The sequence below is a fragment of the Lissotriton vulgaris genome, chromosome 5 (genome assembly GCF_964263255.1).
Source record: "Lissotriton vulgaris chromosome 5, aLisVul1.2, whole genome shotgun sequence".
Lineage (NCBI taxonomy): Eukaryota > Metazoa > Chordata > Amphibia > Caudata > Salamandridae > Lissotriton > Lissotriton vulgaris.
In genome coordinates, this window is record NC_141693.1 from 350,868,435 (window position 1) to 350,894,129 (window position 25,695).

At 44.9% G+C, this 25,695-nt stretch overlaps 1 protein-coding gene across 3 annotated transcripts in view; it reads right to left on the reverse strand.

Annotated features, from left to right (window-relative positions):
* Positions 1-2,583: 2,583 nt before the first annotated feature.
* PLEKHM2 (pleckstrin homology and RUN domain containing M2) overlaps positions 2,584-25,695 on the reverse strand; it is a 285,917-nt gene continuing 262,805 nt past the window's right edge. For all 3 annotated transcript variants that reach the window (XM_086921620.1, XM_086921618.1, XM_086921619.1), the window contains one exon: positions 2,584-6,472. In XM_086921620.1, the coding sequence (XP_086777746.1) occupies positions 6,335-6,472 (138 nt within the window). In that variant the 3' untranslated portion in view covers positions 2,584-6,334. The remainder of the gene's footprint in view (positions 6,473-25,695) is intronic.

A 25,695-nucleotide genomic window follows, 5' to 3' on the forward strand; every position in this document is an offset into this window, starting at 1 on the left:
AGTTGGGGAAAACTGAGCAGCCGTCTAAGCAATTTTCAAATTTTTGCCAGTAGAAGGCTTGACAAGAATGCTATGGACCAGTGCAGCACTTGCCAGATGACAATGCAATTAGCTGGGGCATATACTGCACCGCACCCCAAATGAAGATGGTATCCGGTAAAGTGCAAGTTGCACTAATGGCTTAAGAATCTTGAGTACCTGAACTTGGGTAAGAACTACTTGCAGTGTCTCGGAGTAAAATGGAGCCATTCTGGGAGTCGACCGAACAAAGGTAGCAACCCAAGATAAGCCGCGGTCAAGGGTTTAATAGAAATGTCATGAAATACTTTAGCATGACCTAACAAAAGTCCTCTGAGACACGCAGCCCAAGAAGACTGAAAGGAAGTTGAGGTTTTGCCTGGTGTGCAGCTTCCATATTGCAAGGCTCAGCTATGTGAACTTATTTGACATCTCCAGATATTTAGGTAAGCAGCAATGGTGACAATGCCACTCAGGCAGGGACAAGATGAAAGGAATAACTACTGCACGTGCCTTTCGTTTTTCTACTTCTTAGATGTGTACAGTATGGATGTGTCCTTGAGATGCAAACTTTGAAAAGAACTCAGCCGACTCAAGTAGGGAATTCGTTTCTCAGAGCCTTTTGTCTGTCGATGAAACGCTATACATTGGTTTGGCTTCCTTTCTATGCACATAAAGTGTTTAACTTGGAGCAAATAACGAATTATTTTGGGCCATGGTCGAGATCCAAGCAAAAGTTTCAAAGAGCATAAAAGTAAAACAGCCTCAGCTCAAAACCAAATCAATTAACTGGCAAAATGCAGAAGATCAGTAAAAACTAAAAGTGAGACAAGAGTTAATATCAAAGTGCAAACAAGCATTTTCAATGCAATAGGTCTCGCAATTGGGAGATTTTAAGCAATTGGCATGGTAAATGATAATGCTTTTTATTATGTGTTTTTCAAAGGAACACATATTAAACAGCATTGTTCTTTCTAATGCTAATAGCTCAAACTCTTGCAAATGCAATTAATGGTGGTCGCACCCCTTTCTTTAGACGCTGCTCGCCGTAATCACGATACAGTGAGCTGCATCTAAAGGAAGGGGCGCGGCTAACATGAAAGTAAAAGCGTGTATGTGGCGCTTTTTGCACAAAGTGTGAAAATAAATAAATAAAGCTTTTGTAGCACGGCCGCTAAAGTGAAAGTGGTCGTGCGGTAAATTAAATAAATAAATAAGCGCAGCCGCTATAGTTAAAGCGAACCGCACTAGAATTTAATAAAATACATGACTAATAACAATACAAAAGGTGGTGGTGTGCTGTGATGTCGTGGGTGGAATAGGGAAGATCATTAAAGAAAATAGTGCTCACCGATCAGATGAAGCAGACGATGTAACAGCACAAGTAAAAAGTCCAGTCGTTATGGGAGGTTACAAATGCAGACAAGGTGGTACCAAGGAGGGACTACTAAGCCTATTCACAAATAAAAAGCAACGATTTCGAAAGGACAGGAACAGGAGCTAATTGAAAAGATGGGCAGGAAATGGGCGTAGCTTCTATGCCATACCTTACTACAGCATGCCTCGCAGAGCCTGCGCTGCCCAGGCTGACCTAAATATGAGAAAAATATCAGACTGTGGAGCCTGTATTTGTGGAGGGTCAAATAAAAGGAATTGACATCCCCAGTGTGTGGTGTTATGTGGATCTGCAAAGTCTGTGCGGACATCACTTTACCTCCTGTTAACCCTGGGATGCATAAATACTGAAAACTTTCTGGGTCCATTCAGATGCCAGGAAATACTTATAGATGGTGTACCACAGCTCAGTGAAGCCTGAATTTGCACTAGTGAAGGATTGCAAGCAGGAAAGCGGTTGAGGATCGGTGAAGTTACTTAGATGCAAGTTCTGGTAGGATTTCCCTGTAAGCTTTGTGTGTTTTGTATAATGCACCGAATGTAATCCTGTGTGTAAGGAAAGCTAAAATTGAGGTTGTAGTGAATGGATGATTTGGTCTCAAAGGTTAGCATGTAACATTATAGCAGCATGTTTTTTCATTTTACTTGTTTATGAAGTAGATCAGGTAGTGAGTGATAAGCAGAATGTTGGCTTAAATAAATACAATTCATGTAAGGCTATTTTGCTGAAAAGTTAAGGAAAAGACTGTTCAGAGTATGAAGAAGGTAGTTTTGACAAAGTTCATATGTTGGTCAAGCGTGTGGTCCATGTCCTTCAAAATATCTAAGTTGCAGAACGTGTTTAAAGGCGAGGCACGGATCTAGTGAAGGCGGCATGAGAGGCGAGTGGACGCAAAGCAGTCTGGACTTAGCTGGGGTGATTTTGAGTGATCCAATATTCTATTACAAATGGACTCACATTGATAATCAATATTCCATGTTAATGATTTCATGTGAAACTGTAAATCACTAAAAACATGGTAGCCTTTTCAATGCACTTACTATGTATAAATACGCCATCAAATGCATATAAACTCAAGCAGTGAAAGGTCAGATTGGATGTTCTCAATCCGACTTATCACCTTCCTATTCCCATGCAACCAAGTGATAAACAAAAACCCAAAACATCAGTTATATAAACACGTTTTTATTGGCCTAAATTCCAATGTCCGTGGATTTTCTTTTATGTTCACCTCTCGTCTAAACAGAATTATGATGAGAGAGTTCAGTTTTAGTATTTGGTTACAGGCTTTGTTAACATATGGCGGTACTGAACACTTCAGAGTCTTCATCATGCAGCCCACCTTCGCATCATCAACATGAGGATATTATAGCATGGACCATGACCCTCTTCTCAAATACAGCCAAGGATAGAGAATCCTGCCTCCAAATGTGTGTGCAAAAGAGTAGATAGTTGGGCCCAACGAAAGATACCATATTTTCATGGTAGAAGCCATTTCATGGAACCTTTGGGAGGGAATTCGTGTCACTTCCTGTTAGGCACCACCAACCAATAGGATGTGCTTACAGCAGCATTGCTTCCTGTCAAGAGCTGGAAGGTGTCCATGCAATAGCAGCTGCCTTCAACGATATAAGGCACGGACAGGACCAACCTATTCCTATATTCGGCTTCTAAAAATTATTTTTAAACTTTGTTTTTACGAGGGACATATTTTGTGGAAAAAATTAAGAGTTTAACAACCCAAACCGTTCGTATGTAGTGGTTTTATTTTACCTTGAGAATGGTCATATAATTCCCTCAAGAATCCCGGCTCCTATATAGCACAACACCCTGAGGCTAGGTCTCATTCTCTGTTTCAAATGCGTTCTAAGAAGGAAAAGCAATCATTGTGCCACTGAGGGCAGGTCCTGTGATACAGTTTAACAGTTGAACTAAGAGCAGCATTGAAATTAAAGATGGCGAAGGTGATGATCTAAGTCCTAAACAAAAGGAAGAAAATTCCCCTTCTAAAGTCTTCTAATTTCAGATTGGAGTTTTGGTCATCCAGTGACCGATTAGGGGGATATTTCCTAATAAGATAACAAACATCGACCCGGGGTGAAGTTAGTCACCTATATTTCCCAACAAGTTAACAGACATCTGTCCTGGGGGGGATATAAGTAACATGATAGGTACGTGGTCAAGTTCACCCTACACCTATTAGCTTTTGAGAAATGTCAGACGGTGTCAATAGGCAGCTTATCCCATTATGTTGTCACAAATCAACCTTGCAGTGAAATAGTGATGTCCCACAAAGATCTCCTCTGAATATCCTGGTGCATCAATGCTGAGCGAGTCATTGTACAAACTCTGCCAATGGCATGCACGACAGCAAGGTGGCCATTGACTTTTCAGATGGATGACTATGTCCCTTGATATCATAACACCACCCACATGAAAAGTTTTTTCAGAGCAAAGTTCCAAATTCATCCCCAAAAATTAGACACTGGTACATCCAGACCACTCTCGTTGAGAAGCCACCTGAATGCCTTACCTTACCAAGTGTTTGGCAGCAACCATTGGGATTAGATGCACTACAACTTTCAAAGCTTTTAAAGGCCGGTGGGTACATCTGCATTCATAAACAGACACCATACCTTCGCAATTAGATATCAACACCACTGCAAAATACATTTCGGATGACAAGCAACATGTTTTTCAAATAACGCTAATAAGGCATTACATTTCACAACTTAACCTTTTTGCCTATGCTTTCTTGTCAACAGAAAATGGTTAGTGGCTTAAGGCCACATTCTACATTTCAAACAAATGACTTGTGCTGCAAGAAAGTGCTTGGGTGAACATAGGATTGTCAAATGATTTACTCACTGTTAGTCTTAATTAATGGCGTAGACGTTAGCAGTATTTACTTTTTCAAGTCAGTTGAAATTGCAGATACTCATCATTCACACAAACCGATCTCCGGAGGGAAATGCGATATGCGCCTTAACCTCTATATTTATTTTTCGAACCCACTTCTTTCTGTCTTCTTCAAGCCAGGATTTCAAAAGGCCAATAGTTGAGACAAGCCTACTGCACTGTTGGTAACCTGAGATGCCACCTTGGTTAGACCTCTATGGTCTGCGCAAGCTTTTGCCGTCGAGAATTTGGCGGTGGTTGCAGCATCTGTCCTTGCATAGTACCCTTCAGCCCTCTGCAAAATAAAGATTACGTTCCTTGTATGCACTTCCGGTGAAAAGCTCTTGTGGGCTTCAGAGCACACACCACAGTGACATCACTGCAGAAGAGAGCTTCAGGGCTGCTCTGAAAGGAGAGTCTGCGTTAATAAAGGTTTTGAGAAACACACAAGAGGACAAAGTTTATATAGGATCCTAGAGTCTTATTGGCAAGCTAGGTTAGTGAGGGGCGTACTTGGGCACCAATCTTGCTGCACTCTTCGAGGGTATTCCAGCACCTTCCAATTGCAACAGTATCTGTAGTAAAGCAAAACTATCCAATTCCTTCCAAGATCCATAAAAGGAGGATGGCCAGTGTACAACTATCTCAACACACATCAGAAGGTCTAAAATCTATCTCGGTTTGGCTGTAGCAGAGTATGGAAAGCATGAAAGAGGCCGGGATGGTCAATAGTTTCCTCAACATAGGAAACAAACATGAGCTTGAACAAGGCAGTCTCAACATGCAGGTACCCTGAGAGGCTTCCTTTTATAAAGTGACTTATGTAGCATATAGACGTTATGTACAATTCTCTACATGATAAGGAATATGTTATTTGATGTATTATTTAAACAGTATACCTTTCTTACCAGTTTCATAGGCCTGCAGGCGTATTCAAATCGCCTTGTATCACAGCTGAAGAAGCCTAACAGGACTCCGACTATATGTCCCTCATACTTAATACCCTTGCAATGGTCTTATTTCTCCAAGTACAGTGAGGCTCAGGAAGCGATGTAAACACCACCGTTTTTTTGTTTTGTTTAGGTTAGTGACACCTTTTGCCAGGAGCTGCCTGTGCTTTGATGCCACATGCACACCCAGGCTTCATCCATCTTGAACCCGAAAAATGTCCACCAACTCAGGAGAGAGGTGATGAAGTCTACCAGGGTGAAAGAGAAGGCATTTTTTTGGTCGCAGAACTCAGCGTACCATAACCACTGACCCCAAGGCTGAGGCAATGGAAACGTATCATCAGTCACCTGACCACGTCTATTAAATATACACATACAACCTTTCCAAACCGCACACCAATATACATTATGTAGGTCCAACATAACATACAAACATTCCAATGTACAAAGTATAATTCCTATCCAACATCTGATGAAGTTTAAAACTGATAGAAGCTAGCAAAGCGCCCAGGAGCTGTCCTGTGTCCATCTAAGAGGAGGTCTGCTACAGCATTAATGACCCTGGGGATGATGCCCCTCAGCTTGGACTGAAGATTTCCTGGGTGTGGTAGGTGTTAGTATGCCCATTACATGTGAAGGCACCTTGGGATAAATGCACCAGTTTCTTTAACTTGACTGAATCTCTCCACTTCAATGAGTTAACAAGATGGTCTGTGCTTTCGAAGACCCACTATCCATTAGTCAGTGGGGTGCTCCTTTGATTTGCAAGGTTGCAGGAGGAGACAGAACTGCTCTGCTTCAGTAAACTGGACTTATTAGTCATCGCGTTCAAGTCCCGCACTCAGCAGTGGATTTTATGGTTCAGAATTCCATGCGAGAGGGACATGTAAATGACGCCTGCCTGTAGAAACAGGATCCAGGGTTAGGGAGGCCTGGCATCAGTGCAGGAATTGTCATCTCAAATGATAACTTCAGCTGGATGCAGGTTCTGAGCTCGGCCAACTCAGCTCAGCTCAGCTCTCTGTATACACTGACTAGCTCGGAGTACAGTCCTTCCTCCGGTACAACTGGGCTAGCACCATGGATCCCTCGAGGAGCGGCCACGGTGCAGGCTGTCGCTGCGCTGCCAGGTACTGTTGATCAGACTGAGGGCATCTTCGCATTTTTTCTTGATAGAGGGCTCCTGAATCAGCTTGCGAGGAAGGGACACCTGAGGAACCAACAAAGAGGATTAGGTTCAAATAAATAAAAGTCTAGGGACACAGTCAACACAACAAAATGAGCCATGTCACTTGTTGGCTACTTTACAGGGATGGTAGAGTCAAAGTAATAGACAAGTCTATTCTAACATTCTCCTTCACCCTCCTTTCCAATGCTGGAAAAAACAGACCTTACCTTAACATTAATGAAAAGGTATTGTAAACCTCTCTGGAACAGAAAGACTTGTAAAGCAGAGCCAGCAGCAAAAAACAAACGTATACATGGAGTGGTGTAGAACAAGATTCATTTGGTTCTTCTTTCTTTCACTTCAAAATAATGCTAGCTAATGCAACTTGTAATCTGTAAACTAGTATGTTATAGATTTCTTGGCTTGGCATACTTTGACCATCCAAGGGTCCTATTAGGAATATTGTTTAAAATGTTTTAATAACATGGATATCAAAGGGAATGTGTTGTTAGATTACGGTGAATTGACAGTAACCACAGGACGTTCTCGTTGGAGACAGTCCTGGCAAGATTAAAGCTTTATAAACAGCCCATGGTCTCAGCTACCTGCAGCCTCACGGGGAAAGAGTAGACCAGGTAAATCGAAAACAGATGCCAAGCTTCAAAACAAGGTTTCAATAAAGTAGGCTATTCTCTAACTGCAGACATCTGTTGTAGATTCCCTGCTGGTCACCGAGAAGTAAGTGGTACCATTTAGAGGCAGTGCAGCTGAGGTAAACGTCAAATATGAAGACTGTTCTTAGATGCATCGTCTACTAGCCCTGGGTGCTCTACTCCCCATCATCAGATTTCAGACTGACGGAATAGAAAGTGAGCCTCTGACTGAGTAAGAGGTAAGGTAGCATGGGAATCTGTGAAATATACCAACACTGTGAAACTGGAATTACGGTATGTAATTAATTTCTTCTCCAGATTAGGAATATTCCTAGATTCACATTCTTGAATCCAAATAGCATGCAGAACAATGGATACAAATAAAGCAGGGAGCAGGCTGCCCTTTTCTGAAACAGTTTACCTAGAGCCACTGCAGCATCAGGTGATGCATTCACATCCACATGAATGTGCACATTGTACTACATTCAATCTGTCTGGAGCGAGTGATTAAACAGCAAGGGATCATTTGACCCTCAGTCTTGTAGTGAGGACTGGTGGATGCCATTTTTATACACGGACTGAAGTGAAGTTAATTCTTTCCTGCAGCTTTCTTCAGCGTAGCATCAATCATTCCGCTGATTCACAGGGTACGTCCAAAGTCAGTCCGAATGAAAAACCTAGTTAAATTTCCCGATGGGGTTAAACCATGGACGATCATATTAAGCATGAATTGTAACCAAAATATGGTGTAACTACGTATAAATACATGGACTGATCCCATTATTCTGTGCGATTCAATTTATAAGCCAAGCTTTCCTATATTTTGTACTTATGCTTCCTGTGAGTGTGTGTGTATATGATTGTGTGTAAGAGATTTGAATGGGGTCCTATTGTTAAGAAGCACTATTCAGTCCCTTATTGATGTTTAAGGTGTAAGCGGAACAAGTCAGCTTGAACCATTGTCTATTATACTTCATTCACTTACAGCCAGAAGTACTAGGTGACAATATGCCTTTTTTTCCAGGTGACAAATATTTACATGGATTGACTTTTCCTCTTCTGACCAGAGGACTATTGTAGATAGTTCCTGAACGAGAGCTTCCCGTACTTCCACCTATACATCTGTTGTCATAGTGATTCTGCTCATTGTGGGTTGGAACTTAAGGTCTGCAATGAGAATGCTTGGGAAACTAGTCTACAGCGAAACAGGTTTGAGCCTTCAAGATACCAGTACTGTATTATTCCACTATCCTGTTGCTTGTCTCTATCGCTGAACCAGCTCTTACTGTATTGGCTGCACCTGCAATCTACAGGAGGGTACTAATCCCATGCTTGATGTCTATCAATGATTTGCAGGTCCTGACTGGGACCACCTCCATGACACAGGAAGCCTTCAACAAAGATAGCGGTTTTGCCATTCTCTCTGCTGAGGGACCACTTTTCCCTCCTAGAAATTGAAACTTTGCAGGTTGAAGCTCAACATTTATACCTTCAGTGTAAGACCCATTGGATGGAACATTTTTATACAAGTGGTTGTAACGGAGCAGACTCTTCCTCTGAGGAAGCCTCGACAAACCAGTCATTCAAGTGTGGATAAACATGGTGTCCCTAAGGCCAAGAAAATTGTGACCAATGGGGGCTGATGTCAGAAGGTTAAGCGAGTGCTTGAAATCGTAGTGATGCCCTGTCCTTGAGACTTTGAGATATTGCCACCAGATCTGGGTGTATTGGGACAGGGAAATAAGATTTCTGACAGTGCAGGGAAGTAATGAACTGCCACTCTTGAAACACCAGAAGGACTTCCTCTAACAAGACTTTCTAAAAGAACTGTTTCCTCTGAAGCTTGTTCATTTCGCAGAGACCTAGGCTTGGTATCCTCTCCCTCGTTTACTTACTGACCAGGCAGATTTGGAAAAGAAGCACAGAATCCTTTGAGATTTTGGATCCTTGTTGATCACTTCTTCTAGAAGAATAATTTCTTGTTGCAGTTGTCACAAGTGTGGATGATGCTCCTTCGTAGATGGATAATTGGGAAGCTTTGTAAGAAACTACAAGGTGTGTCTGGATTGCACAATTTGGAGCAGCCAGTATCTGTGGTGATCTGTTTCCATGTGGGAACAAAACAGATCATTTGTAGTAATAAAGTCCACAATAAGTATGATAAGTTGAAGTAAAGGTTTATTCGTGATATAGGTGCTGCGCAGCAGCTGGCTGGAAAACGGTAACTGACTCTTTACTTTTAAACCAAGGTTCTATTTAGAATGCCTCAGGTTAGAACATGACAACAGGCACTCTAATAAGGAGAACATTACAATATCCTCTTCCTTACAAATAATGGAAAAAGAGAAATAATAGTAAGGAGAAGAAAAGAAAGGAAAGAAAAATAGAAATATAAGGAAATAAAAAATAGTTCCAACAAGAAAAAACAATCTAGTTCCAACAGGAAAATAGATGTTCCCAAAAAATGTGCAATGTATGAAAGAAACATTATTACGATACCTAGCAGGAATAAAACATTGACGACAACTCCTGCGTAAAACCTCCACAGAGGGAGGAGAAGAAGATGAAAAAGAAGAATCTTTATTACAAACCGAATCAGAAGTATCACTGGCACGTCTAGTAACTTTTACTACTCTAGAGACATTCCACCAGTTCTTGAAGTTGACTCTTATAGCATTGCCACAGACTTTATCCACAGTGAAAGGTTCAGAGAATTTTGAGCTACCTTTCCTACTGTGAACAGGGATTTTAATTCGAACTAGGTCACCAACAGCAAAAGATTGTGAGACAGCTCTTTTCCTGGAGTCAAAATCCAATTACTGTTTGGCTTGGGCCACATTATGTCTCACAAGCTCATCCACATCACACAGAGAATCCAATTTCACCCATTTGGACATCCATCCAGGACAGATCTTTGAACAATGGTTTCTCCCTCGCAAGAGTTCATAAGGAGACACTTTTGTGGACGAGTGAGGCGTGGTGCGATAGAACCATAGCATGGATCTAACCGCATTTTGCACATTACACTTCTCAGCAAGAGCCCATTGCACACAATTGTTTAGCACTCTATTCATGTGCTCTACCAGCTCATTGGCTTGTGGATGATCGAGCACACTTTTGGAATGTGTTATACCACTTTGGCATAAAAAACAATTGAACTCCTAACTGACAAATTGGGCACCATTGTCACTCACAATTGTGGAGGGGAAACCTTCTCGCAAAAAGAGATCTTTCAAAAAAATCAATGTCATTTCTTGAATTTGGTTCGCTAAAGAAACATACTTCTGGCCATTTAGAGTAATAATCTATGGCCACTATAGCAAATCTAGAAGTGGACGGAAGCATATTAAATGGTCCAACTAGATCGATACCAATTTTTTCCCAAGGTCTGTTAGGTAGCTCAATAGGTTGAAGAGGAAGTGAACAAACTTTTAAACTCTTCTCAGCATTAGAGCATACCACACACTCTTCAACAACCATATCAACATCCTTATCCATTTGCGGCCACCAGAAGTGCTCACGTACTCTTCTTTTGGTAAGAGTCTTACCCAAATGACCTTCGTGTGCCCCTTTGACAATCCTGACTCTAAGCACATCTGGAGGTATCAACTTATCACCACCACATATTAAGAGTTCATCCTCAACAGACTGTTCATGACCAACTTTCACAAAAGTCTGCAAAGAAAAGTGAGCATTCATCTCCCTTGGCCATCCATTTTTCACACAATTGATAACTTCACCAAGTAAAAAGTCCTTTGAAAGTTGCTCTCTCCATTCTGCTTCACTAATGGCACACGTCATCCAGCACTAGGGAAGCAACAAAACAATCCTCATCACAATCATTTTCATCTTCACACTCCACAGGATGTCTAGAGAAATAATCGGCCCTCACATTCTTGTTGCCTGGATTATATGTGATATCGAAATCCTACTGCAACAGCTTAGTAGATAGACTAGCGATTCTTGGGGTATGTTCTTTCAATCTATCACCAGAAAGGATGGAAACAAAGTGACTGTGATCAGTTCTTCATTGGAAAGGTTTTCCCCAAATGTAAGGACTGAACTTCCTTGTGGCCCACCAACAGGCCAACAGTTCCCTTTCAATCACCACAAAATTGAATTCCGAACCATGTAGTACCCTGGAAGCATAGCCTAGAGTTTGCTCATGTCCACTGAAATTCTGGGTGAGAACAGCCCCCAAACCCAGACCACTTGCATCCACAGTAATGGGTGCACATAACGTTGGGGTAAAAGGGCTTAAGTACCTTTCGGCTGACTAACTGCTGCTTTATCCATACAAAAACGGAGTCACAGTGAACGTCCCATATAAAAGGAACATCTCCCTTGAGTATATAGGCTGAGATAAAGGTTGTACTCTTGAGGTGTAATCTGGTATAAACCGTGAGTAGACCTCACATAGACCAATGAATGACTTAAGGTCAACTTGGGAGGAGGACTGTCCACTATGGCCTTGACTAAGCCTGGCCTTGGTTCAACACCATGTTGAGACAAAACATGACCAAGGTATTCCACTTTCTGGGCTATGAAAACACACTTATCTTTCTTCAAAACAACACCACCATCACGCAAGGCTTCTAGTACTTGAAACATTATATTATCATGTGAGTCACACGTTGCACCATGAACTAGCATGTCGACCTGGGAAAACAAACACTCCTTTTATATTTTTTTAGAAGACTAGATATTATCCTCTGAAAGACTGCTGCCGCAGAGGCCAACCCGAATGGCATGCGACAATACTGGAAGGATCCAATGGGAGAAACAAAAGCAGTGCGATGCCTAGAGGAGGGATCTAGAACCACTTGATGATAAGCCGAAGCGAAGTCCAGCTTGCAGAACCACTTTGAATCATTAATCAGAGACAACATATCAGGTATCTTAGGGAGAGAATGAGAATCCCCCCAGATATTTTTATTGAGACTGTGTAAATCTACACAGACATCTTCATTTATTTTCTTGGCGACGACCAAGGGAGAAAGCCAAAGGGACGATTCTATCAGTTCAATTATGCCTTTCTTGCAAAGACTGTTGAGTTCCTGTTTCAACTGGTCCCTAACGCTGAAAAGAACATTTCTCATCCTGTGCTTAACCGGTATGGCATTGTCTTTGACCCTGATAGTATGAGTGAAACCTTTTACTTCTCCAAGTTCATCACCAAAGACAAACGGAAAACATTCCACTAGTTTGTCAACAAAATCAGTATGAACAGACACAGGATCCTTTGTGCCTGGTCGAAGTACCATCTTAAAGAGACCCTGGTGAAACCACACACAAATGTTTAAACCTTTGATGGCTACTTAAATCTTACTAACAATTTTCCTGCCTCTAAATTTAAGAGTGCCTTCAAAACACCCTGCTAGTTCAATCCTCCTACCCTCATATGAAACAGGGGATCTATCTGGAGGTTGTAATTCACGACAACCCCAAACTTCTTGAAACAATTCTTGTGTTAACATAGTTATCCTCGCACCAGAGTCAACTTGCAAACAAACTTTCTTTTCACCAATTCCAATATCAACATAAGGATCCACACATTCAGAAGACAAGTTAGAATCATCACACAGGTCTCCAACAACAACAATCATCTTGGATGTTACTGAAATCATCCGACTTGTATTCAGACACAGAGACATTGGCAACAGAAGAAGGCGTACCTGTGCTTTGTTTGTTGCCCTGGGAATGAGCAAAATTGTGCTTCCCATTCTGACAAACTTTGGCAAAATGTCCTAACCTTCCACACAATCTACAAGTAACATTTTTTGCAGGGCAAGGACGCCCAGACCTGAAATGTAGATAATTACCACGTTTAAAACAAATATTTGCTTGCTTGAAAAATTTGTTCTCTGAACGGTTAATCGGGTTATTTTTAATTCTTTAGATTTCACAACATTAACAGAATCATCCTTTGGTGTTGTAGAGGATACCTTTTCATCTGGTTCCTTGACAGACGACTTTGAAAACTCAATGCTTTTAGCAATACAAATAGTCTCTTCAAGGGAAGGATTACTTAAGGAGAGAAGTTTCTGCTGAATGCTTTTGTCCGTGCACTTATATACTGGTCTCTAATCAGTTGATCTCTAAATGCTTCAAATTGACATTCCTCCATGTCTCTCCATGTCTTTGCTCTCGCTTAAAGAACTTGTGCCTAACTACGACTAAACTGGGTTGTATGTCAAAACGTAGTTCTAACATCTTTACTGTCTCTACAAATTCATCAATGTCTTCTTCTGGGGCACGCACTAAAGGTGGTAAGTGTTTAAATATAGATCTCCCTTCAAACCCAAGTGCATATAACAAAATATTTTTTTTTCTCTCAGCTCTGTAGCGTGACGCACCAATGACACCAAGATAGGTAATAAAAGCATCATACCGTTTTTTCCATGAGATGGGAGGTTCACCTGGCATCTCAAGGAAAGGCGGAGGTGGAGCAACAGACTGCATGTTGAGCAATTGAAGAATATACAGAGGATGGGAATTCTATACAAATTCCTACAAACACACTAAGTATATTAAAAGAAGTGTATGACAGTCTGAAAATAATGGTTAACCATCTAGCTTGGGCAGCCATTATTTCAGACTGTCATACACTTCTTTTAATCTTGACACCATAATTCATCCCCATTAAAGTTTTCCCTCGTATTATGGTAGCCAATTTTAATTAGCACTTTTTGAGTTCTGTTCACGTTTTCTCTTCACTGCAATCTATTTTCCCACACCATCTTACCCACACAGAATATTTGGGGTCGGATCCATCACTGGAGGTCTTGAAGAATTGGAGAAATACACACATTATCATCAGGTCTGTCTCCTTATCTAGACCATGACCTGTTACAATCCCAGATGATGAGGCTCCGCCACTTGGGTGGGCTGATGGGATTCATTTCCGTGCCTTCACACACATAGTTTTTCCGACACATAGTTTCTTGCTTCTGTCTTTTTGCTCAGTCTTCGTTTTAGTGCTGACCACTACTAGCCTTTGTGTTTTTGTTACATGTGTACTGGGGGTATAGACTGGTATCTGTGGTCGTTAAATATAATTTCCCCTTGGACCCTGTCAAACTTGTTGTGTTACATACGTTATAACAGTGACACGTCGCACTGCAATCCACTGTTGAACTAATGCCACTCTCAAGATGGCGCTGATGGTGATAACGTCATGCGTAACTTAAGCGTCACGTTCTTTCACAAAGTGACTCCTTGCATGTAAATCCCCATACGCGTGCACAACTAAGATGGTGGCTTTAAAAAAAAAAAAACTGGAACGCTGACTCTTCTCCACAAAGTGACAGGTCTCTCCCCTTGTCGTTTACCACTGCTGCTGCAAATCAATAAAAACGATAACAGTACCTGATGAGACTCTTCTCCGTCGCGTCTTTACCTTCATGAGCACTTATCTACTTCAGCAAATTGTGAAGTAACAGACCGCCCAAATGACGCAGGATTTAACAAGATGCAATTCAGGTAATAGCGGATTATTTTTCTTCCTCCGTGGGTCCAGCAGACACCTGTACCTCGTCGCCACGTTTTTTGTAGAAATAAAGTCCACAATAAGTATGATAAATTGAAGTAAAGGTTTATTTGTGATACAGGTGCTGCGCAGCAGCTGGCTGGAAAACGGTTACTGACTCTTTACTTTTAAACCAAGGTTCCATTTAGAATGCCTCAGGTTAGAACATGACAACAGGCATTCTGATGATAAGGAGAACATTACAACATTCTTAGCGATGGTAAGTTTGACTCACTTTCGATTCTCTTGGGAGCATTACTGGGCTGAGCTCTTCTTTCTTGCCTATTTGTGAGAGCCCTGGTGTTGGCCTCTGTTTAGGAGTAGCATTGGTCATATTTGGCTTGTCTTGGGGTAATATTTTACTCCTTGACCCCCATACTGGCTGTAGTCTCCTATGCAGGCCTAGGAGTGTCTGGGCCCAGGAAGAGATGCTGAAGGGGTGCGCCTGGATTGCAGACCCCTAGTGAGTGTGACGTATTGGTAACGTTTTATACTGTCAAAATTCATATAAAGGATTTTAATTTGCACTTGCGATTGAATAATATGGTCCTCAGACACCCTAGTCTTCTCAGTATCGCCACTTCTGCAAGCTGACAAAAACCAGCATTCGAGGAATTCTTTGCCACATATAAGATGGGAGCTGGTGTGTTAGCCCCTTGCTTCACAATTTTTCAGAACGGTTTCTTTAAACCATTCCAGAAGCACTACTGCTCCGCTGAGGACACTGGAAGGTCAAAATTCCTCGATGCCCGCTGTGGCATGGCACCAAACCAGGAGACGACAATCGGAGAAGTGTCTTCATCTTCCTTGAGTAGAATATAGCCCCTTCATTCTTCCTCATCTTGGCAATCACCATCCTCCTCCTCCTCTTCTTTCATGACTTTACCTTCCCCTCACCTAGGGCTGATTCCGGATTGCCATTAGGAAAGTCATCATATCACCATGCTGGGGTTATGGGACGGGGACAGCGCTGGGGGACATGCAGAGGGGGAGGAGTAGGAATCTGTGGTTTAGATTGTGGTGGAGATGGCAGAGATGGGACTTGTCCTGATGGAGGATACTGCAAAGAGTATCAATGTTGTCATTGAGGAATCAGCCTTTGGAATGTTTGAATGTTTTGCTGCAACAAGCAACTGGTACCTCCCCTGCAGGAGACTTACTGTACTGGTGCCCTGGGCTCCTACGGAAGCCCATAATCTCTTGGATGACCTTCAGATGTTGAACGTTTTTCGTTCCTCTTTATAAACTTCATTATTCTGTTGAAAGTTTGCATCTTCTTCATCTTCATAGGTTTCCTTTTTCTACTCTGAAACAGCACACATCCAGATGTACCGGTTACTTATCTTCGGTAACGATGTATCTGGTAGAGATGCTGTCTAGCTTCCTTAACAGAATATCCCCAGGTGTGAGACTGGATCCAGATTTTTTTTGCAGCAGCACCTCTGAGCGCCAGGGGACGGCGCCACGCGACCCTGCCCTGACCTCGCCCTCATACGTGATGTCAGCGAGGTCACATCAGTCCCTCCCGGCGCGCTGACATCAGTTTTCTTCGGAGAAACTTTACCGCGGCACAACGCGAAGCCACCAACTAAAAACTGGGAAAGTATGGGAACAGTGTGCGAGGAATGAAAATTCTGTGAATAAAGAAGGGGGTGGTGGTGGAAGACACCATTCTAAAGACAAAATAGACCCACCTACACATAAGTGGAGGCTAGGAGAAAGAGCCCCGCAGGCCAAGCGGAGGCCCCTTCCCGAGTGCAACAAGAGAAGAGCATTATAACAGACAGAAATAGACTGATAGTGCCATGTGGAACTGTACCGTCCAGTAAGAACGGAACACAGAAAGAAGAACAGTCCACTGTAGGAAAGAAAGAGAAGACTGGCCTTTCCACTCTAAAAACAGAGGTAGGAAACAGAGCACAACCGACCCTCAAAGAGGATGACCACGAGAGACCAGGACCCCGAGGCAGTAGAGCAGACTGAAGGGTAGGGAACTGTGGAGGAAAACGAACCTTCACGTGAATCAAAGGTGCCATATAACAGAAAAGAAGTCCCTCAGCAGAGGTTAACTATATATGAAAGGACCCAGGAGAGTGTAACAACCTGAGTGAGGGAGAGAGGGAGAGAGGGGGAGAGGGGAAGAGGGGGAGAGGGGGAGAGGAGGAGAGGGGGAGAGGGGGAGAGGGGGAGAGGGAGAGGGAGAGATTACTCTCCGCTAAATGTTACACGAAAATGGATTGGAAGACTTGCCCCACCCGATGATACCAGTGGTGAGAAGCGAGAAGCCATAAGAGCGAGGCTAGGAGCACAGGAACCATACGTGGGGAAGACGAACCTTGGAGCCAAGATGGTGGCCGTGGCAACAAGAAAGTAGCGAAGCAATACGGCGAAAGCGACAACAGAAGAAAAACAGCAATTGCCACAGGGACCCTACTCCACAGACTGCGCACGCCTGGGTTATCGCAGCTAGCCGCAAGACGGCACGCCTAAAGGGAGGAGACCCCGATGCGGGCTGCAGGCTGTACCAAAATGGCTCCCACACTGCGGTTTTAAAATCACTACCCTGAAGACAGCGGCTAGCGAATAAGGGCTACCCAGACTCACCGGCAGAGGACGCGTTGGGGGTGAGCACACAAGGTTCACTGAGTGTTAGAAAATGTGAGCGTCTTGGGCTTGTATGAGCCCCCTCCGATGAGAGGAAAACGAAAGCGAAAGCTGCTCCACCACGAGGCGGGGGACGGACACCTGAGAGGAGGAATAAACTACGGACTAAGGGCGCAACTTGATTAACAATGCGCTCCGGATGGGGGAGAGAGGAGCAGCTTTGTCGTGAGGGCTCGAGACAGCATCAGTGTTTTCTCCGCTTGCACCATGAAATATCCAGCCCCAAGCGATCCAACAGGGAAGACCCGCACCCCTCCGCGCCCCGCGCCCCCCTCGACTTGCACCCAGCCAAGCAACAAAGGTACGACGGGTGTGCACAGGAGGGACAGAGGGCGGCCATAGAGGATTAGCGAGCAAACCCAGCCACCGCAACGCTCAGCTAACAGACGTCTCCCCATTAGAGAGCACCCAACTCGGTCCATACGTGACGTACCGAAGCAACAAGGCAACAACAGTAGAGGAAGAAGACAAAGCATTGTAAAGGCAGTGGGGGAAAGCATAACCCAAGGAGGAACAGAAGAACATGAGCACGACCCACAAGTAGCAAAAGAACCAAAAGGGTGGGCGAGGGGAACACGACCAGGAGGCTTAAAGGGTACCTCACAGCATAGAGGGGAAACACGCACAGGAGGAAGGTGAATGCTAGGTGTGAAGCGGCGAATGGTCCCAGAAGCCCCGATCCCCCAAGGAGGTTCACCCTACCACCAACAGTACCCTACGGCAACAGGACCCGTGTGAGAATAGTCCTATACACGCAACCACAGATTTAAACAAAACTAATTAAAGAGCACCGGCTATCTGGGCATAGGGACACCAGACCTCCCCGAAGCAAGAGCTTACCAGTGTGGCAAGCATCTAGACAGCCAGAGGCAAGTTTACAGAACGACAGGCCTGGCTGGCTTGCAAGAACACCACAATGTCAGAAAGAGCAATTGAAAAAGAGCAATAATGAACCTGGCCCAGCGGACTCGCCGATCAAGCAAAAACAAGACATAAGCAGCACACTGGAAATGATCCTAAAAAAGTTGGCAGAAGTACACGATCTGGCGAAATCAACAAAACTCACCACAGATACTATACAGCTCGAAATTGTGGCGGTAAGAGCGGACCTTAACGCAGGAAATACTAGGTTGACCGCGGCAGAGCAGAGGATCAGTGACGTGGAAGATAACAAATAAGGCGGGCAGAGAGGTGTTGATGATATAAGAGGCTACTGGTGGCCTCATAAGGCAGTCAGTCGAGCTGGAGGATCGAAGCCGCAGGGGGAATATCCGCATCTTGGGGATACCCGAGGGTGCTGAGGAATCGGCTGAATCTTGCGCAGCCTTCCTAGAAGACCTTATCCCTAAGATGACAAATTAAAAATTCCACCGCCAATTTGAAATTGATAAGGCGTTCAGAGTCCCGGCTTGAAAGAACCCAGCGTCCAACTTTGCCTGCCCCATCATCTGTAAACCACTGAGATCTCAGCATACAGAGGACATTTTCAACTATGCCAGGAGAAACCATCAGATAACCTGGAAAGGTCACAAAATTATCCTCACCCAGGACTATTCGAAACCCACGGTGGACGCCAGGAAAGGTTTCCTGGCCATCCGACAAAGGCTCAAAGACAACAACATGCAGTTCTACTTCGTAGGCCCAGCTAAATTCAAAATAACGGACAGAGGCAGAAACCACTTCTTTACGGAACCGAAGGAGCTGACGCGATTCCTGAACGGCACAAAGCCCCAAAGTATGGATGTCTCTTAACAAGCAACAGTAAACAGAGGCCCCTCGCCAGACTCTCCAAGCAGGGAGGACAACGGTAGCAGCGGCCAGTGATCACAACAGGACCTTGACACCTCACAGCATTGGTAACACCTACCTCAAAGAAGACAACATACCTACCTCATGAAGCCCAGCAAGGCCTGGGTAACAGAAGAAGAGATACTTTGGTTATTTCAACAACGGGCCACATGAGTACAAGCTCCGGGCCGCATAGAACCTTGAACCTTCTTGTCTCAGGACATCAAAACTTCCAGTCAATGAGAAAGCAATGGACTAGGTCTCCGGGAGGCGGAACAGCGATCCTGTTGTCTCACCTCCTACTGGCAAGTGAGGGGGGGAGAGGGGAAGGGAGGGAGGAGGGTTATCAGGCAGGGTCTTTCTATAAGGCTCTTTTTCTATCTTTGCTATCTTTCGAGACTCCTCTGTCTCACAGAAACACAAACACATCCACATCCCAGCATATGCACACATTCAAAACAAACCTCAGAACACAGGGCAGACCCGGACCCTCCAGGAGGATACTCCGTACTGGGAGGGGGCGCACGCAAGCCAGATTGAGAGGGAGGCAATGCCAGAGGAACAGCGCAAAACCTTACATTCAATGACAGGTAACAAGACACTCAATCTCGCCACCGGGCTCAGCGTAGTCTCCCTAAACGTCAAAGGTCTGAACCATCCCATCAAGCGCAGGAAGATAAGATACCTATAAAGAACTAAAAGTGACACAGTCCTATTACAGGAAACCAAACTTGACGCTGAGGATGTAAAACTCATTGGAGCCAACTGGATAGCGGACACAGCCTGCTCACCAGCGGTCAATAAGAAACGCGCATGGCCACGCTAGTCTCCAAAAAATCTAAGATCAGGATGGAATCACATTCCCTGGACAAAGAGGGCAGGCTCCTAATGGCCAACCTGTCGAGGGGGGTGTGGAAAGGTTTCACCTAGTGAACCTATACGGTCCAAACCATGACAACCCAGTCTTCTGGGAGTGGGTGGCCGAGGCACTAGACAAGCTCCCTCAAGACGAGCTCATAATGGTTGCGGGGGCCCTGAACATCCCTTTAGACCACACCCTGGATAGACAATCAGTGTTCCCATATCATAGCTCACGCTCACACACAACACTCCAAAACATCTGCATTAGGTTCGACCTCAAAGATGCTTGGAGATTGCAACACCCTGACACAAGAGACTACACCTTCTACTCCTGCCTTCAGAACTCCTACACTAGAATTGACTACATCTTGATCTCAGGGACCCACACACACCTAATAGAACACTCAGAAATAGCCCACCGAGAAGTATCTGACCACTCAGCCATCACCCTAAAACTATGCAGGCTCCATGAAGAATACCACCCTAGAAGGTGGCGTTTTAACAAGGAAACTACTCTTAACCCAGAGCATAGAAAGGAGATTGAGGAGCCATAGAAGAATACCTTAACCATAATGATACCCCAAACACCAGTACAGAGACACTGTGGGAGGCCTTAAAGGCAACAATAAGGGGCAAACTAATAGATATCAAAGTTAGAATAAATAAAGCTGCGAATAAACGTACAGACCAACTAGAAACGGAGATTAAAAAAACTAGAATTGAAACACTCACAAGAACCAAAGAATGGAATTCTCCTCAACAAACTCAAATACGAGTACAATAAAATCCAGAGTGAGAGGGCGGGGCTATGGATCAACAGATGCAAAGCCCGAAGTCTGTGTGAGTCTTACAAAGAAGGGAAACTACTCGCTTCATACCTGAAGCACAAACGCAATCAGGGGACGATTGCATCAATAACAGACGCTAGGAAGAAAACTCACACGAGTCACAAGGACCTACTCAACACTTTCCAAGAGTTCTACGCTGATCTATACAATTCAGACCAAACTCTCGACCAGGTAGAGTGCACCAAATACCTTACCAGCTTAAATCTCCCAAAACTCGACTCCTCAGAGGCAGCAATGCTAGGGCAGATTATCACGGACCCCGAAATTGAGAGAGCCATCTTCTCCCTTAAAGGGAATAAGGCCCCCGGGCCGGACGGCTACTCGTCAGATTTTTACAAGACCTTCCAGAGACAACTAATACTGACTATGAAGAGGGCTTTCAACCAAGCAGCAAAATCAGGGACAGCCCCACCTTCAATGGTGCAGGCAAACATCACGAGACTATTCTGCCAAATCCTAGAGCAAACCTCCACTAAAACAGAGCCAGCAGTGGCAATTGCCCTGGACGCAGAGAAGGCTTTTGACAAGGTCTCGTGGGCATTCCTAGAAGCATGCATGCGAGCCTTCAATCTAGGGGAGGCCTACAAAAAGATGGCTATGGCCCTCTACCAATCACCCTCAATGGCTCAGTATCGGGCTCCTTCAAACTAAAGCAAGGGACTAGACAGGGCTGTCCTCTATCGCCCTCCCTGTTCGTGTTGGCCTTGGAACCACTAATCCAAGGGATTAAATTAAACGATGACATCGCAGGGGTAAGATTTAAAGACACAGTAGTAAAGCTTGCGGCGTACGCGGACAATATTCTAATAGTAACAGAACAACCTATAAAATCGATCAAGGCCCTCATGCACACAATTGCCCAGTACTCCAGTCTTTCAGGCTACAAACTGAACAATGACAAATCCGAATGCAAACCCTTTAACATCCACTGCTCCCGAGATGTACTGGGAGAGTCCAGATTGATCAGATTGATGTGGCAGACAGACAGCATTAAGTACCTAGGAATACTGTTCGGCTCGGATCTATACAACTCCCTCCACCACAATGAAAAAGCACTACTAGAGAAGGTTAAAAAACTCTTAGAGACATGGAGCCCTATTTATCACGTGGTGGGTGGGGGAGGATAGAAACTATAAAAATGATGATCACCCCTATGGTCAACTATCTGGCGAGCATGCTCCCGCTCTTATTTACAGACGATTTCCACCGGAAAATCGATAACATGATCTCTAAATTCATTTGGCCGGACAAGAGGGCTAGGATTAGCATCAAGAAGTTGAGGCTTCCCAAACAACAAGGGGGAGTTAATCTGGCAGACTTCCAAACCTACCAGCAAGCGTTCCTAGCAAAACAGGGATCGCAGTGGGTGTCCCCTTCACAGGGGTACACCCCAGTTTGGCTTCAGGTAGAGACAGCCTTACTAAACAAGACACCCCCTCACCCTCCTCACAACGAACACCTACCCCTCTGCCTCAAAACAGATCTTTAAAAACACCAGGATAGCTATCCAAAAATTAGACAAAAAAATGGGAACCAGCATCAGGAGATCCAAATCTGAGTCATTATGGGCAAACAGTAGAATCAAGTATAGGGGTAAGAGCCTCAACTTCGAAACATGGATAGAGAGGGCATCTCCTTCCCGCATCAGTTAGACAAACGCCAGGGCCCCAGCACGTTCTCCGACCTGAAAAATAGCTTTCAGCTCGAGGACATGGACCTATACAGATTTCTAAAAGTCAAGACAGCCCTATCAAAAGCCAAGCTACACAACACACCGCCCTCGATCTTCCAATATGTAGAGACCATAAACAAACTAGGCCACCAGGTGTCACGCATATAAAAGATGCTGCGCCCAAACAACACCTAACGCAACGCCAGAAAGTCTGCGTACTGGGTCGAAAGACAAAGGGCCAGATAAGCGAACAGGAATGGGGGAAGATATGGTCCTCTGCCACACAAAATAAGATTACCCCAGTCCTAGCACTAACTAAGTACTGGCTCCTTTAGAAGGCATACTGGACCCCTGACCGCCTACACACAATGGGAATCAGAGAGTCCAACCTCTGCTGGAACTGCACTACACACATAGGGGACCTAGCACACCTAATCTTCCACTGCTCCACACTTAGGATCTTCTGGGGAAGGGTGTTTGACTTTATAGATGAGATTTGTAATCGCAAGACGAACAGATTTCATCTCCATCATCACAGCGAGCGTAAGATCAGACCTTACCTCGGAACTAGACAAGGACCTTATGGACCTCCTGTTGACCTCAGCGGTCAAAACAGTCCTGAACAACTGGAAAGACTCAAGCAAAGCAACCTTCCAAGCCTGGCTAAACTGGGTAACCTACCTGAGAGGCGTGGACAATCTTGCACTACAATACGCTCCATGGAAGGCCTCGACCAGAGGGATGTGGGAGACACTGGACAGGTTTCTTACACCCCATAAATCCCCTTGATCGGCCGAACAGGTAGGCAAAGCAGGACCCTGGCCCCCGCATGGCCAGAATGGGTCACAACCGATCCCGCCCGGGTACTGCTGTAAGTCAGCCTTTACGGCGCTAATGTCTGGGATGTACCTGCTGCAGTATGTAAACTGGGTCAGTCTAATCGATCCACCCATCTCCTTTCTTTCCACTAGTCTATTTTCTGCCTTTTTTCTCTCTTCTCTCTTTATTTTTACTTGCCCAAGAGGTTACTAGTCTACTGCAAATGTTTTTTACACTTGTATTGTACCACCCGTAAAAATACCAATAGAAACTTTATTAAAATAAAAGGAAGCCGAAAGTGCCGGTGGCAAGAGCCCAAAGGCAAGCCAGCACCTGAGCAATGCATTGGAAACAGCCAGCAGGACAAGAAAGCACGACAAGTGCACACCAAACTCCTAAAGGGTAAAGAGGGGTAATAGCATCAACCCCCAACCCGCTGAAGCAGGTAGAATATGCCGCCTGCAAACAGTAATAGAAACCTTAAAGTTGCTTACACAGGAACAGAAGAGGGCCCGACCGGGCAGCATGAAGCCAAAGGGAGGAACAACCACAATATAGACTCGCAGACAATAAGGAATGACCACTGACATCAGAAGAACTGTCCCACAGGCGTAGCTTGAACAAGAGTAGGCAAATCCGAAGGGAGAGGCCAAAAACACCAAGTCAACAAATGATGGAAAGAAGAGTCTCAGAATCCAAGACCAACACTCCAAAAGACACGGACAGCGTCGAACACCAAAAAAGGAGCATATGACAATTGGAACCACCTAAAAAGGCTTCCCCAAACATGGAGATATTGGTCCAAACTTCGCAACCACGACAAGAGGTGGCGACGTAGGAAGAGGAAACCAAGGCAACCAGTATGTAGACATAAAGAATATGCCGGACCATACCTAGCACATTAAGGGCAGGTAGGAGCCGTTTGCGAAGAGGAAACCATGAAACCTCCAAAGAGGTGGTTAATCATGGCGAAAGCAGATGGCACCAAGGAAAAACATAGAACACTGAACAACGGACCTTCAATCTGTGCATAGAGCCCACATGATCTACTGGGCCCAGGTGAGATAAGTAAGCCTGTATAATAGCGTACAAGTACCCCACATGGAGTATGTATACCCCGGACAACTGGGGACACCTCTTAGGGCAATAAGCCAGGCCAAAAGAATGCAGCAACTAACCAAACCCATGAACAGAGTTCCGGGTCGTAATGAAATTACAAGCTGAGACACCGGCTGAAAACCACAAGGGACACAGCAACCTGTGGAACACGGCCACAGAAGTCCAACAGGCAACTGAAAGCAAAACGCATCCAAGGATCCAAGGAATGCTAATAAAAGGGTTAACAGCCATGACCTAATAAAAAAGAAGATGTAAGGCTCACTGCGTATGTTAAACACAGAGCGCATCTAAAGGATGCAAAATGAAAAAGTACCACCGAAGACAGGCCTAAAAAGACCTAAGTGGGAGGGCGAAAGCCCGCCAGCAGCCGGTGAACCGCTGACTCTGCGTGAGCATCAAAGAGCAAAACCCCATCCAAGGGTAAATCAACCAGACATTCCTGGATATTTCGAGGGAAGACACTATCCCGCAGCAAAGCGTGACGCCTTAAGGGAACAGAACTCGCCATGGCTTGGCCCAAAGAATCCGCAGTATCTAAGGCTGAACGGATTACGAATTCGGCAAGGTCGCGGCCATCCCGAATGGAGTGAAGGAGATCAGCGCGAGCACCTTCGGAGGTGGCAGTAAGCAAAGACTCTGTAGAGTCCCACAGGGCAGAGGTAGCCCGAGCCAAAACAAACACGGTATTTAAGGACCGAAGGGCCGCACAAACTAGATGCAAAGACGTTCCTACCTCAGGATTCAAGCCACATGGACTCCCGAGAGGGAGGCAGCGTTAGAGTGGGCAGAAAAGGAAAGGCAGTCTGCAACACAACCCCCTGCGCATCAGGGTGCACGAAAAGACAGACCGGATCATGTGGAGCTGGACGGTGGAAAACTGAACGTGCCACCGGATCACCTGAAGCAGGTCGGACCCGGGTACCCAAGAGGGTATCAAAGGGAAGCCTCAAAAGGCAAAAGCGGCTCCACATTGCCAGATCCACGGTGGAGGACCTCCAGCAAGGGGTCCACTGACAAGGGGGTAGAAGGGGTTTGCATATTCAAAATGTGGGTGGCCGAAGAGACCACTCTCAAAAAAGCCACACCAGCCTTGGTAGCCCTCCACGGAGGGGAAAACAGCTCATCGGTGGGGGAGGGTTGTAGGATGAACCCTCCCAAGACACTGAGGGTGCGCCCAATGCCCCTCAGAAGGGAGCCCCATGGAAGAATGAGGATTCTGACGGGGCTCCCGGGGAGGCGAACAGCCTGCCGGGTCTGGGAGTTCCTGAGGAGACTCCACAAATTCCAAGGGGGGCACTGGTAGCACTAGCTCC